Below are 15,742 nucleotides of genomic sequence, written 5' to 3' on the forward strand. Positions count from 1 at the left end.
GAGCTTGACGCCCTGATGTGAGGCATCATGTTATGGGTATGCTTGTCATCAGCAGGGACCGGGGAGTTTGTCGTGATTAAAATAAATATGAAAAGGAGCAAAGCCCGGGTAAAAATAAAAGTATTTTCAAAACCTAACCCTGGAATAGCTTTATTTTTCAGCAAGACAATTACACACATTTTCATGGTTAAGACACACCAGAATGGCTTTCCAAGAGGTGTTGAGTGTTGCTGAGTGGTTAAGTCGGAGTCCTGACTTAACATTTGCTTGAATATCAGAGACATGGTTTGAAAAAAAATAATGTGGGGGGTGGGGGGGGGGTATGTAGTTCTGTAGAAAAACAAATTTGATCCTTTTTCTAGATTAAATTCAAAGACAGCAGAATGTAAATAATGTGTAAGGGGGTGTGTAGATTTTCACTACTAGAACTACCTTTATTTCTGGCATTAATAACCATTCACTGTATGCACCGTCTCCAAATCCTGTGATTGGACGTGAAGTAGAAAGCAACAGTATCCTATTTATTGGAGATGGTAAAACGTGAGAGGCCCATTGTTTTGAATAGCCTAACTACATGTCAGGCCACACAAGGTCACCTTTAAAAAAAAAACATTTAAAAAGTAGCCCCCCCCCCCCACTGCTTTGGGAATCAGTTGAGGGATGGGGTGGGACTAACCGTTCAAATTCAGAGACAGAGTTCCATGACATGCTTATTATTTTGAGTTCTGATGCGATACCACAGTTTAACTCATTTAAAAAAAGGCATTTATAAGTTAGTATCAAGTTTCACATGTATTTTTACGTGTCTTACAGAAGTACAGTGAAATGCCTTTCTTGCAAGCTCGAAAACCCCAAAATGCAGTAATCAATAACAATGTAATACTAAAAAAATAACAAAAAAAAAGGTAGAACAAAAACACAGCAGATAGAAAAAAGACAACGAAGCACGCTACAAACAGGGTCAGTCAGTTCCAGTCACATATTAACAATGTGAAACTGAATTGATCAATCGCAGATGAAGGACAGCAGCACCTCCGCCTCACAGATAAACCCCCATTCCCATATGGGAGGACACATAAGCAGTCTTCAGACTGTAAATACAGGTCCTCTTCATTAACGTCGTACCATAAATAAATAAACAAACATGGAAAAATTACAACATAAAAACAGAAACCTTTAAAAAGTTGGGTTCATTCCATCAAAGAGTGGGCCACCAACAAAAAAACGTCAACAATGGGGAGAATGAATTGCATGACAATTTCACAAGCAAATAGCACTTGATAAAACACAGTTGGACTGTCATTCGCATGAAGAATGGCATGCGGATTTCCTTGTACAAGTTGCAGTTCATGTCACAGCTCAAAAATATTGGATACGGAAACTACCTGCAGTTAAGACGGGATAGTCTAGAAATGTAAAAAAAAAAACACTGGTGTAATGTACTCCTTTTAAGTGGTCACTGTCAAATAAACAATAGTACCCAGAATTGTAGCCAATCCAGCACAATATTTAGATGTTCTCTCATTCATGAATTAGTACAGTGTCTTGTAGTTCTGTCTTGCACAGCGATGTAAACAGTTTGTCGGACCACTGCAGTCTTCAGTACGCATAACAGCAGGTTCCGATTACCATGCTTCCCCTAAAAAAAGGTTGCAGGATGTATAATCTCTCACTCACACACACACATCCCAAAAATGGCACCCTATTCCCTATATAGTGCACTACTTTTCACTAGAGTCCTATGGACTCTGAACAAAAGTAGTGCACTGTAAAAGGGAATAGGGTGCCATTTGGGGTTCAGACATTATCACTCAGTGGGAGGGCTGTTGTTGAGAAGAAACATCTATAAAAAAAAAATACTTTACTGTGAGGTTTTTCCACCAGAGAGCCCGTTAAAAAAGTAACTTATTCAAGGCCTGAGTCATCCACTTTATCAAAATGTAATAGGCTGTGGTTTAGACTGGAGTTGTACGAGTGTCTTATTTGTGACGTGCATTGTGCACAATCTGACTCAGACTCCGTGGCGTCTCAGTAGGCCAAATGGTGAAAGATTGGAGGGCTGGAAAACCACATACCCCACTGTGACCAACTGGATATCGAACCAGTGTTGCCTGCAGGCCTCCAGACAGTATTAGCCCTCCGAGGTAAAGCCGAGAGCGCAGAACTTAAGTTTGAAATAAGCCCTAAAGTTTTTATTTATTTCACCTTTATTTAATCAGGTAGGCTAGTTGAGAATAAGTTCTCATTTACAACTGTGACCTGACCAAGATAAAGCAAAGCAGTTTTACACGATTGGTTGTCTCTCTGTTGTATCAACACAAAAAAAGCTATTGGTTATCAAAAGTACACCAACTAAAATAGACAATATTATAGCTACATATTTGAGGCAGAAGTTTACATTAGGGGCCACTGGTTATTGCAATTCTAAAAATGTTCATGCAGTTTCTCTTTACTACACAAAGGTTGGTAGGCACAACAAAGCAGGAGTTGGAACCAAACCAGATTTGCCTGTTCTTGCTTAGAGATGTTACCCCAACAGGTCCTAGACGTGCTCAATGGGATTGAGATCCAGGCTCTTTGCTGGCCATGGCAGAACACTGACATTCCTGTCTGGCAGGAAATCACGCACAGAATGAGCGGTATGGCTGGTGGCATTGTCATGCTAGGATGAACCTGCAGGAAGGGTACCACATGAGGGAGGAGGATGTCTTCCCTGTAATAATGCACGCCGTTGAGATGGCCTGCAATGACAAGCTCAGTTCGATGATGCTGTGACACACCGACCCAGACAGACCCTCCACATCGATCCTGCTCCAGAGTACAGGCCTCGGTGTAACGCTCATTCCTTCGACGATAAACGCAAATCCGACCCTCCCCCCTGGTGAGACAAAACCGTGACTCGTCAGTGAAGAGCACTTTCTCCCTGTCCCGTCTGGTCCAGCGAAGGTGGGTTTGTGCCCATAGGCAACGTTGCTGGTGATGTCTGGTGAGGACCTGCCTTACAACAAGTCTACAAACCCTCAGTCCAGCCTCTCAGCCTATTGCGGACAGTCTGAGCACTGATGGAGGGATTGTGCATTCCTGGGGTAACTCGGGAAGTTGTTGCTGCCATCCTGTCCCGCAGGTGTGATGTTCGGATGTACCGATCCTGTGCAGGTGTTGCTACACGTGGTCTGCCACGTCGAGGACGATCAGCTGTCCATCCTGTATTACTGTCTTCGGCGTCTCACAGTACGGACATTGCAATTTCTTGCCCTGGCCACATCTGCAGTCCTCATGCCTCTTTGCAGCATGCCTAAGGCACATTCACGCAGATGAGCAGGGACCCTGTGCATCCTTCTTTTGGTGTTTTTCAGTGTCAGTAGAAAGGCCTCTTTAGTGTCCTAAGTTTCCATAACTGTGACCTTAATTGCCTACTGTCTGTAAGCTGTTAGTGTCTTAACAACCGTTCCACAGGTGCATGGTCATTAATTGTTTATGGTTCATTGAACAAGCATGGGAAACAGTGTTTAAAACCTTTACAAAAATGAAGATCTGTGAAGTTATGGGACTTTTCTTTTCTTGCTGAATTTAGTTCCTTTCTCAACCTTCGAAATATACACACACTTTTTACATTTAGTGCAACATTGAATTACGTCACCAAGCAATCAGTGTGACTAGATCAGCTTGCTGGAGCAGGTAATCTATAGTTGTTTACATGCACTGGACAGACAAATGTAGGGCACGAGATGCGACTGAAATTTGAGGGTGGGGAGAGAGTAAGAGAGGGTGGAGGAGGAGGCTTGGCTTGAAGTGCTGGGCATCTTATGACATGCATTATCTGAATTAGGCCCACAGAATTATACCTACGGAGAAGCAGCTTCTATGGAGGAACTTTGAATGTCTTTGAACTTCAGAGAGTTGGCTTAACTAACGTTGGACCAGAGCTAGCTAACAAGCTTGTATGTGCAGAGCAGCACCAGAATAAAGCCCATCTTTAACTAGCGTTGGAAAAGTTCATCCATTTTTTCCTCTCTTTCTAATTTTGATTCTGAGAAACCTGCAATATTGCCTTATTTTACATGACCCATTTACAAAATGTTATTCCTTTGTTGCAGTGTTACATTGATCCACTTTGTCTGAAAAGCTTATAGAATGTTAAAGTGCCCTTCAAAATGGTTATTTCTTGCCACTTTTTGGCAGTAACCTTCATACTGGTTGAATCAGGCAGGAATCAAGCTCACAAAGCCAGTTCCTGTACGCATGATGTGACCCGCATGTCAACAAATAGCAATTTGCCACAGTCACTGGCTAATTATCTCAGGCAGGCGATCACAGTCACCACAATTCTTAGTGTTTCCCCTTTGCCAAGGAATGCATTGTGCCTGAGAACTCAAGCAGTAAATTAAAACTCTTCAGCTCACTTTAACAGGATTGGGTCAATTCCGTTTCGAGTCTGTTAAAGTCATTCGTTAATGAAACATGTGTTAACAAACCCAGGGAACACGTCACAACACGGTCACGCTACCTGAGAGTTCCAGTCCCCCCCTTTCGACACGTTATCAGACTGACTGCAAGCATAAAGGCTTACTGCTGTGTAAAAATAACTACACTGAACAAAATCTGAATGATTTTACAGGGATAAAGTGCATAAGGAAATCAGTCAATTGAAATAAATGGTCATTATTGGAGGCCGGTTGGAAGGCCTCACCCAATTCTCTAAAACATTATTGGAGGCTGCTTTATGGTAGAGAAATTAACTATGGCAACAGCTCTGGTGACCTGACCGTCTGGTGCCAGGACAACAACCTCTCCCTCAACGTGATCAAGACAAAGGAGATGATTGTGGACTACAGAAAAACGAGGACCGAGCACACCTCCATTGTCATCGATAGGGCTGCAGTGGAGCAGGTTGAGAGCGGCAAGTTCCTTGGCGTCCACATCAAACAAACTAACATGGTCCAAGCACAAGTTGTGAAGAGGGCACGACAAAACTGCACATTTTAGAGTGGCCTTTTATTGTCCCCAGCACAATGGGCAAGTCCGTTAAGAACAAATTCTTTATTTACAATAACGGCCTACCAAAAGGCCTTGTGTGGAGACGAGGGTTGGGATAAATCTTGGCAAAAGGGAAATGCTCACTAACAAAGACGTAAACAAATTTGTGCACAAAATTTGAGAGAAATAAGCCACTTGTGCATCTGGAACATTTCTGGGATCTTTTATTTCAGCTAATGAAACATGGGACCAACACTTTACATGTTACATTTATATATTTTTGTTGAGTATAATTACAAGTCACAAGTCCTGTGAACGTTACAGTGGAAGCCACAATGTCATTCAAATGAATACAGGAATCCCTTGGTCATCTTGAGGGTTGTTTGCTTCAATATGCATACATTTTCAAACATTGTCCTCCACTCTCTTTCATCCCGATAGACATTTACTCCCATCGTTGGCATTGATTAGATTCATTTATTATGATTTGCGTCTTTGGGGTCTTAAGTCTTAAGGCAGCATCTGTGGAGTAACTCAAACCCCGGATACATTTACCACATTGGGACGGTATGAAGACAGTGGCCTAGTTCCTGCAACATTGTAAAAATCTAATTTCCCTTCAATAAGCCTTGAGATAAAAAGAGGAGATACTCCAGCTCACACGCTCCTCTTGATCTTGAAGCGTTCAGCTCATATGTAGAGTACGGAGTTACTGTTGGCTTGTACAAAAACCCAACCTAGTGTTTTGGTGATATAAAAAGGTATCTCTTGTACCCAATATTTTCAAAGAAAGGATCATAGAAAACATTGAATAATTGTGTACTGGCTACCAAAAAACATCTTGAGGGTTACAAAGGGGGAAAAAAAGAAAGACTATAACTGTGCTATGCAAAGGTATTTCCGATAGCAACCATATAATATCATGCATTATTCCAGTGGTGTAGCCTGTTGTGTAATATAGTAATATTGTCCACTTTAAAAAGGGACTTCTGTATTCTCCATCATTGGAATAGCAGCTCTTGCAGCAGGACTTTTCAAAATGTCTCTTTTTGACGATGTCCTTGAGAACGCAGTGATTATGAAGTGCCCTTCCATCTACTCAAAACGTTACGGTAATTCTTGGCAAGTCGCTGTGCACTGTTTTGTAGACATATGTCACATGTCCTTATCTCACAGGGTCCATCACTATTGACTGTAAAGAATGTCGTCGGCGTGTAGTTCCGGTGTGGTAGAAAAGATAATATTGATGTTCAATCTCATAGATGGGCCACATTATTGATTGCCCCGGCCGACCTTGGTGTCACGGCAGTTATCTGGAAAGCAACTGTACAGTACACTTATAGTTCACTATAAACCAGCCACAAACTTTAAGCGATGACTCATGCAACACGTGTGTTTAGCTGGGCCAGAGCCTGGCTGTGACAGAAGGCAACAAATATGAAAAATTAAATACATCCATACATATTTCTGGGGGGAAAAGGTTGATCTCAGCTACAGTAATGACAGATCTGAGAAGAAAGATTTTGTTGAAAAGGTCTTAAATTTTGGCTCTTCAAAAAAAAGAAAAATACTTTCTAACTGGTGTGACGACCCTCCCACTCTGTCTGCCGTATTCTCTCTTTGCTCTTGGTTTTCCTTATTAGGATGCCGGTGGGCGGAGTTGGGAGGGTCGTCAGCTACATGGGAAACACCTGGGCCCGGTGTGTCCCAGGATAAATACACCACTTCCCCATTCACGGAGGAGACTCTCTCCATGCAGACACACCTGGGCCCGGTGTCTCCCAGGATAAATACACCACTTCCACATTAATGGAAGAGACTCTCTCCATGCAGACACCTTTCTAGATTTTGTTGTGTCTCTTGGTGGCCTTTTGGTTGTTTGCTTTGGCACCTTTCAACACCCTGCAATATCACATCCATGCATGCAAAAAACACTCACTTACACTACTGATTACTGATTACACACACCATTGTATATTGTACTTAGTTTACTCCTTATCTCCACGTTGTCTCCCTTTTTGTTACGGGCTTTGAGCCGGTTCGTGACACTGGCGCAGAGGAAAAAATAAAGAGGGACTGAGGTAATGTAACTTCTCCCTCCAATCACTTACATCCCTTTGCTGCCCCCCCCTTCTTATGTTGGGGATCCTCCCCTTGAATGTGATGGAAAGGGAGCATTTTGGAGGAAGGATTTTTTTTGGAATGGAATGCAGCCCAGGAGAGAGGTGACATGCTATTGCAAATTCTCTAAAGTGAGAGGAGGCCTGGCCAATCAGTGGACCAACAAGTAGTGGTGTATTCATTAGTCGGATTCCGTTGCAAAAACGCTCTGCAACGGTAACTGCTTACCGTTTGCTCTATGAACCAACCGGCAGCACACGAAACGGGGAGGGGACCTATCTGAATTTAGCCAGTAGAAACTTTTTCCGTTGCAAAACATTATCCAATATAATTTGATTTGTTTAACACTTTTTTTTGGTTACTACGTGATTCCATGGGTGTTATTTCATAGTTGATGTCTTCACTATTATTCTACAATGTAGAAAATAGTACAAACAAAGGAAAACCCTGGAATGAGTAGGTGTGTCCAAACTTTTGACTGGTACTTTGCATACCAAGCCATGAACATGAGTGACTGACAGGTTTTCTGTGTAAATTCCCATGGGTGCAAAGCAACACCGCACACTCATGGCATACGTTTACAAGTAGTGGCTAGAGCGTATTCCGCCCACAAAGCCCAGAGTTTTAGAAACAAGTAAAAACGCCCACGTCAGTTGCCTTTCCAAGAAACCTGGGGAGAAGAAAAACACAACAGGAACAAACAAGGCCATCTACAGAGCCCCATGTTGCAACACAGATGTCTTTCCGGATGTGCTTTTCGCTGGCAGTGAGCTGAGAGGGTGACAAAGGACAGAAAGGACTTGCTTTTCTTTCCTAAAGTGGGCTATTCGGGTACAAACAAGCTGGTTGTCCTCAAAAGATTGCGGGTTCCAGAGAACATAATAGGAATGTTCTTGTTGATGTGGTTCCTGATACGATCTGATAATCTACCCACCATCTCAGGACCTCCTCCTCGTGACTAGAGTCATATCGTCCAGAGGCAAAACAGACTTATGGAAATGTGCCTAATTGTCCGGGTGAAGAGCACCCCCATATTAGGCCTCTCAAATTGTCTGCAAACTGCCATGAAGATCATGGGTGTGATGCAGTAGCCTTCTTTACTGTTGAACAGACCGTTATCAGAGATTCTTTCAGACCACTCCCATGTAATTCTCTGAGTATCAGCTCGTCCCCTCAGGCAGACCCTATCGGGTCGCTACGTGTAAGCTGAACAGGTACAAGCATCCTGCATTATTGCCATGTCCATCAAATACCTAAATAGCAATAAATTAAGTCGAGCTGTGTTCCCGAGTCACTGACAAAATGTGTCAGGGCAGTTGTGCAATATGTATGTGGTTGTACAACGTGTACAATATCTAGGACTCTTCTGCTGAACGATTTACAGGAGAAATGAGAAATAAGTGCAACGGTTAAGGGCAGAGATTATTCTTTCACCTATCCTATTGTGTACATATCAGGCTAGTACTAGACATACTAGTTGGGGCGGCAGGGTAGCCTAGTGGTTAGAGAGTTGGACTAGTAAACTAAAGGTTGCAAGTTCATATTCCCGTGCTGACAAGGTACAAATTTGTCGTTCTGCCCCTGAACAAGGCAGTTAACCCACTGTTCCTAGGCCGTCATTGAAAATAAGAATTTGTTCTTAACTGACTTGCCTAGTTAAAAAAAGGAAAGAAATACTACCTCTTCTATTACTGGTTTTATCATTTGACTTATTGATTATTGTACTGCAATGTTGAGGGAACTAGCACACAAGCATTTCACTGCACCTTTTTTACCTGCTATTAAACTGTGTACACAGCATTTAAATGTGTTATTATTTGATTAGCTAGCATCATCCCCTGAATTCCAATTAGTTAACATTTCCCTGATATTAGGATTATCGTGGATGCTGCATCTACTGGCCTACATAGGACAACTCAAGGTACGGCTCAAAATATTGGATTAACTAACTCCGGTGTCAAACATCTAATAAAATGACCTGGTGTTACTTTGTGACAACACAGTTATCATAATCTTGGGCTATGAGTTTTTTGCTGTGACGTTTAAGCCATCAATTGAACCCAACAAAGAACCATACATGCATCTATTAGGGACAATTTGAGTTATATGACATTTGTAGATATAATATATACTCATCCAGTTATATCTATAACACTAGAAAATGTCATATCAACACATTTTCTAAAAACACAGATTTAGGTTCTTAGTTAAGGTTTCAATAGCCAACCTTACTAACTACTACGGGTATAATTCATGCTTATTTTAACACTGGCAAACAAGCAGGCAGCATTTATGAAATTCTTCGCTTCATGAAATGTAATTTTAGTGAAATAATTTTTGGAGAGAGGAGAAGAGAAAGATCAACGTCGAGTCCTGTCCTTGCCATTGAAGTTAATCTTTGCATTCAGGCTATTTTAAGTGGATTGGGTATTGTCATACAGGCTGGTTCATGTATGGCTGAATACACTGTATAAAGCCATACACAAACCTCATTAGGACAGACAGTTGGTAAATACACCATTCTTCATTTTCAATAAATGTTTTGATACGTTTTTAAAGTGAATTTACCTAACATTTCAGGTGATTCAAATGACTTCCTTCCCGACATGTTCAGCTCTCTTAAAAAAAAAAGGTCCCATTATATTTCCCCAAATAGTGATGTTCTGTTCGCAAAACGTTTAACTTAAAAGTTTTCCCCAAATAAATGAAAATGCTCCCCATAAGTGTGTATCCCCTATACGGTAGAACCTACAGATGATAGGATGTTGCTTTACAGTACTGCATTTATTCCAGTCTTCTTCAAAATCAGTAAAGCCTAGAGTCCACTACGAAGATTACAGCACAAGCACTTTCCTGATGGAAAGTTGAAGGTTATCTCCAGACATAACTCGTCACAGCTATGACTCGGCAAACGGGGTTCGCTCTGCTGATCGGCTGCCAAAAGGGCAGATTAGACTAAGGGAGCGAGTGTGTGCCAGTTTAAGAGTCTGGATCAGTCTATATGTCGCTTAAATTGCAATCGAGTCCAGATTTGAGAGGATTAAGAAAAGAAGAAAAAATGTCTCAGTTGCAACAACAACAAAAAAAACCTGTGTACGTACACTAACCATTTGAAAAGTTAATATGAATTTACTCTGAACACCCGCGTCAAAAGTGAACAGAGAGATGGCCTCATCAAGCCAATGTCCTGGAAAATGATCACAGCGGGATCTACTCTCATTTAATCCCCCCCCCCCCCCCCCCCCCCCCCCCGGCCAGACATCCCTCCAGCAGGTCCGAGATCAGATCCGCCAGCTCAATGGCAGTCTTGTGACGCTGCGGGTTTGCCGTCATTCCACCAACAAGGATTTCTATTGTGCCAATGTGGTGTTTTCTGTTGACTCAGATGCTAGCGGTGACTGCATCTGCCTGAATTATTGAATGCATTTGGAAACATTAGCGAAAGTAAAATGTTCTATGCATCAGCTGTGTGTGCCAAATGTAATCAATCACACACACACACACACACACACACACAAACACAACACTTCATTTATCATCCAATGTACAAACTCTGGATGACAGTTCTAAAAAAATACCTAGGCTGCCTGTTCTGTATGAGACCGTCTTAGAGACAGTCACAGCTATACATTGGCAGAGGAATCTGGGGTTTCCTGTTATGTCGTGTCAGTCAGTACCTTCCAGAGTCACAGTACACAACACTCAATCACCCTATAGGACATTACTTAAATTATTTTTCCTTTATTTAACTAGGCAAGTCAGTTAAGAAAAAATTCTTATTTTCAATGACGGCTGCCTTTTCAGGGGCAGAAACGACAGATTTGTACCTTGTCAGCTCGGGGATTTGAACTTGCAACCTTCCGGTTACTAGGCCAATGCTCTAACCACTAGGCTACCCTGCCGCCCCAATGACCGGTTGTCTAAACTGTAAGCTTGGTAGATAGCTAAAAAAAAAAGTAAACATTTGAAATAAAACAATAACTCATTGCCATGATGATTTGCCAACACATCTATAGCGCTAAGTCTCTGTAAACAGTATGTCAAATATGTGGAAAAGAGAATAGGCTAACAGATAATTACAGTCATTATTTATAATAAATAACACAATTGCAGTCTTTTATTGTGTTGGATTTGTCATTCAAATCTGACCAATGCTGAACCCTTGTCAAGTTTGACAAAAGGAGGGCTGATGCCCCCCAAGGGCTAGGGTGGTATACTGCCAAGGGCTAGGGAGGTATACTGCCAAGGGCTAGGGAGGTATACTGCCAAGGGCTAGGGAGGTATACTGCCAAGGGCTAGGGAGGTATACTGCCAAGGGCTAGGGAGGTATACTGCCAAGGGTTAGGGAGGTATACTGCCAAGGGCTAGGGAGGTATACTGCCAAGGGCTAGGGAGGTATACTGCCAAGGGTTAGGGAGGTATACTGCCAAGGGTTAGGGTGGTATACTGCCAAGGCATAGGGAGGTATACTGCCAAGGGCTAGGGAGGTATACTGCCAAGGGTTAGGGTGGTATACTGCCAAGGCATAGGGAGGTATACTGCCAAGGGTTAGGGAGGTATACTGCCAAGGGTTAGGGTGGTATACTGCCAAGGCATAGGGAGGTATACTGCCAAGGGCTAGGGAGGTATACTGCCAAGGGTTAGGGAGGTATACTGCCAAGGGTTAGGGAGGTATACTGCCAAGGCATAGGGAGGTATACTGCCAAGGGTTAGGGAGGTATACTGCCAAGGCATAGGGAGGTATACTGCCAAGGCATAGGGAGGTATACTGCCAAGGCATAGGGAGGTATACTGCCAAGGGTTAGGTAAGTATACTTTTTTTTTTAAACTAGTATGTGAAGTTTACAATAGAAATAGACATTGATTATTAGGCCGTTTCTATGAAAAGTCTTAATCATACTGGGTCCTAGCAGGAGAACAGTACTCTAAACAGCACTGTAAAAGGCATACCTACATAGAGAACAGACATTTTATGAAATACATAAACTGGGGTTTCATACCTGGACGAAAGATGGGAAACACACTGCCCATGAAAGCAAAAGAGAAAAGAGGCTAATGTTGGTAATCTGTTGTTTCCACCAGGACGCAGTCAATGCAGTTTCCTCATACTCGCCGTCTCCTAGAAACCACAGAGGTGGTGCCTTTCAAGCCTCCTCATAAAAAAATCTAACAGGCATTCCTCAGAGCGACGGCGCTAACCATATTGAGTGGAAAAACTCTGCAAACAAACCTGGCTTTCATTCTCTTTGTACGAATGGCTCGTTCTAACACGACACACCCTGTCCTAAAGCCCCTTGACACACACACACATACAAGTACACAGGGGAAACAGTATCATCAGTAGGCCTTCACACAGACTCTATGGCAGGAGAACGGACTAGTATGGTATCATAGGTGCCGAGTTAGGGGGTGACTGGGTCAGACAACTCCCATTACCAGACATGTTTAAACATGATAAGTTTGTACACTTAAAAAAACACGTATCTAGAGAATGCAATGGGCGAACACAAACTCAGAAGCCTTGTGTAGATTGCATTGTGTAAAAAGTTACCCACCACATGGTGATTTGATTGACTGGACACTCATTGGCCCATATTGGTATGACCATGACTTTGTTCAATTGTCAGAGCACCGAGTAAGCCTACTGCTGAATGTAAAAAAAAATAATAATAATGTTTTTTTATTTTTAAATGATGTGATAAAACATTGAAGGGAGGAACGGAAACCTGCAGCTCATCAGCTCTCAAAAGTTGGACCGTTTTTTGCAACGGAGGCCTATACTATGTCTACGCCCCCGTCGCCCAATGTCGGAGGCCTATACTATGGCTACGCCCCCATCGCCCAATGTCGGAGGCCTATACTATGTCTACACCCCCCGTCGCCCAATGTCGGAGGCCTATACTAGGGCTACGCCCCCATCGCCCAATGTCGATGACTGCGCGACACCTATATGTGGCATGCTAGGGCCCCTCATAGTACTTCAAAATCATAGTTATTGGATTTCACAGCGAAGTGTCTGTCTACATACCACACTTCATCGCCCATTCACAGGTACCTCATTTGCCAAACCCCAGTCTCACACCTAACCCCTATGCTGTCATAGTCTGTCAGGGGGAAAGTTCTCGTCAGTTGCACAACTGAACGCATTCAACCGAAATGAGTCTTCTGCCTCTGAATCAGAGGGGTGCGGGGATGGGTGATGCCTTAAAAAGCGACGTCCATGTCATCGACGACCGGGGAGCGGATGTTATTGGGGGAGGGGGGGCAGAACAGCAGATTTTTTTCATCTGGCCAGCTCAGGGGTTTGAACCAGCAACCTTACTGGCCCAACGCGCTTAACCGCTAGGCTACCTGCCCACCCCCATCTACACAGCCAGGCCTAAATGATTCCCAGTCACTGCAGAACAGCACTGTTACATTAGCCGTACAAGAACAATAGAAGAGAAGCTCATGACGCTGACGTCTCTGAAGCGTTTTTAAAAAAAAAGGTACAATCTCTAATATTTACCGCAGTTCGATTGTCACTTCACCACCCAATAGCCTGACTTAAAACTATCGAAGCCGGTCGAGACCATGCTACTCTCAAAGGAGGATGTCTCCCATTTTGACGGTTTTTCCCCCCCCCCCCCACACAAATTTTTGTCATCCATATCTTGCCAATGTATATACTTTGTAGACATGTCATGTGCTCTGCTATTTTTCCCATGGAATCCAACTTGGATGTTTTCGATGCATCACAACAAATTCAAGTGGATAAAGGGGGCAACTTAAGATTGACTATTGAAGAATGCAATGTAATAAATGCCTCCTGAGTTTAGTAATAGCGTCGTACCTCATCAGAGCACAAACGGAGCATGTTTTGCTCCATCGTCTGTAACACACACACACACACACACACACACATAGACACAGTAGGTCACAAAAGTGAGTACACCCCTCACATTTTTGTAAATATTTGAGTATATCTTTTGTACTCACTTTTGCTGCCAGCGGTTTAGACATTAATGGCTGTGTGTTGAGTTATTTTGAGGGGACAGCAAATTTACACTGTTATACAAGCTGTACACTCACTACTTTACATTGTAGCAAAGTGTCATTTCTTCAGTGTTGTCACATGAAAATATATACTCAAATATTTACAAAAATGTGAGGGGTGTACTTACTTTTGTGATATACTGTATGTATAGCCTCAAAACTCTCATGGATGGTCAGTCTTTGCATCCATAGCTTTGTCAATTAATTTCAGATGTCACATTGCTTCAGCCCCATCCTTGAGCTATTTACCAAAACAGAGACGGGGTGCAGATTTCCCCTTTAAAAGACATTGTGTGTTTGAGGTACACATGTTCTCCATAGATCTACAGATCTTCAAATGCCTGAAGAAGCATTTTACCTATCAATTTGATACAACAATCCTATATTCTGTGCATCACAAACCATGTCTTAAGAAGGGAGATCTTACTAAAATGAGTTGGACTGTTTAAGGCATTCAAGACATATTTTTATAATACATGATACAATGCCATATTTTGTTTTGTCAATGGCTATACGTTTATCAGAGTTTCTTGAAAACAACCAAAAGAAAAATCATAGTTGTTAGAATGTTAAGATTTTTTTTTTGTTTTAAGCTAGCTACAACATTTCAGGCATTACAGCATAAATATATTTAGCAGAAAGGACATGTTTCGCTGTCATGTAAGGCTAGCGGAACAGAGAAATGTATAGAAGTGACAATCATTGTAGCCACCTGAACGTGACCCTTATTGCGCAACGGAAGAGTTCGGCATTCATTGGTGAAATAAAAACAAGCTGTACGTTGCGCATGTCTCCTACACGAATTGAACAATTATCTGAGAAATACAGTACCTGCTCCTTTCGCTTCTGCCAGCGACCGCAGGGGCTTTCTTCCAAGATTTCACTCTCATCCTCGCTCTCTTCCTCTTTCCCCCGAGACCCCGAATTCTTCTCCTCGGACATGGTCATTTCAATCCAGTCAATCCCCCCCCCCCCCTTTATTCTTTAAGGAACGCGCGTTTATCAACTAAATTCCTATGTTTAGCCTACCAAAATTAATCCGATTTGCATAGGTTGCAAAATGCAGAAACTGTTACGAATTCTACGGTTTAACCTGCAGTCCGCGTCGTCCTCTCAAACCATATCCAACAATCAAATGAGTTGTCAAAACAAGCGCATTCCCCGAGAAAGAGCCAATAGGGGATCTTCCAGGAGGTGCTGCAACACGCACAGCCGCTGTTGAACTGTGCTTGAAGTAAGAGCGGGTGGTATGCCACACTATACAGTCTTTCCATAGTGGCCTCTGCGGCTTTTTGTAAAAAATAAAAAAAATAAAAAAGAGAAATGGGATAATCTCAATTGTACCCTCCTCGTGTCCTCTCTCCTCGTATCATTCTCAAAACCCATTGGAGGAGAAAGGCAGAGGTCCCGGCGCTCTGACTTTCTCCTCCAATGGATTTTGAGAAGGATACGAGGAGAGAAGACGCGAGGATAATACAATTGAGATTTTCCCATTATTTCCTTTCCGTCGGACAAGTTTCTGTGATCTTTGGCCACTTCCTGATTTTTTTCTAATGTAAATACTACCGTAAAAACTGAAACGAAAACGCACACCGATTGTGGGAGAGGA

At 42.6% G+C, this 15,742-nt stretch overlaps 1 protein-coding gene across 2 annotated transcripts in view; it reads right to left on the reverse strand.

The window, feature by feature from the left end:
• The window catches only part of LOC110509091 (nuclear receptor-binding protein 2), a 54,232-nt gene extending 38,781 nt beyond the window's left edge, over positions 1-15,451 (reverse strand). The window contains exon 1 of one of the 2 annotated variants that reach the window (XM_036966073.2): positions 14,965-15,451. In XM_036966073.2, the coding sequence (XP_036821968.1) occupies positions 14,965-15,081 (117 nt within the window). In that variant the 5' untranslated portion in view covers positions 15,082-15,451. Of the gene's footprint in view, positions 1-12,098; positions 12,355-14,964 lie in introns of those variants that run through there. The other variant, XM_090225222.1, reaches the window with a different exon arrangement.
• Positions 15,452-15,742: the final 291 nt, after the last annotated feature.

This window comes from Oncorhynchus mykiss, chromosome 28 (genome assembly GCF_057628025.1).
Source record: "Oncorhynchus mykiss isolate SJ-2025 chromosome 28, ASM5762802v1, whole genome shotgun sequence".
In the NCBI taxonomy this organism is placed as follows: Eukaryota; Metazoa; Chordata; class Actinopteri; order Salmoniformes; family Salmonidae; genus Oncorhynchus; species Oncorhynchus mykiss.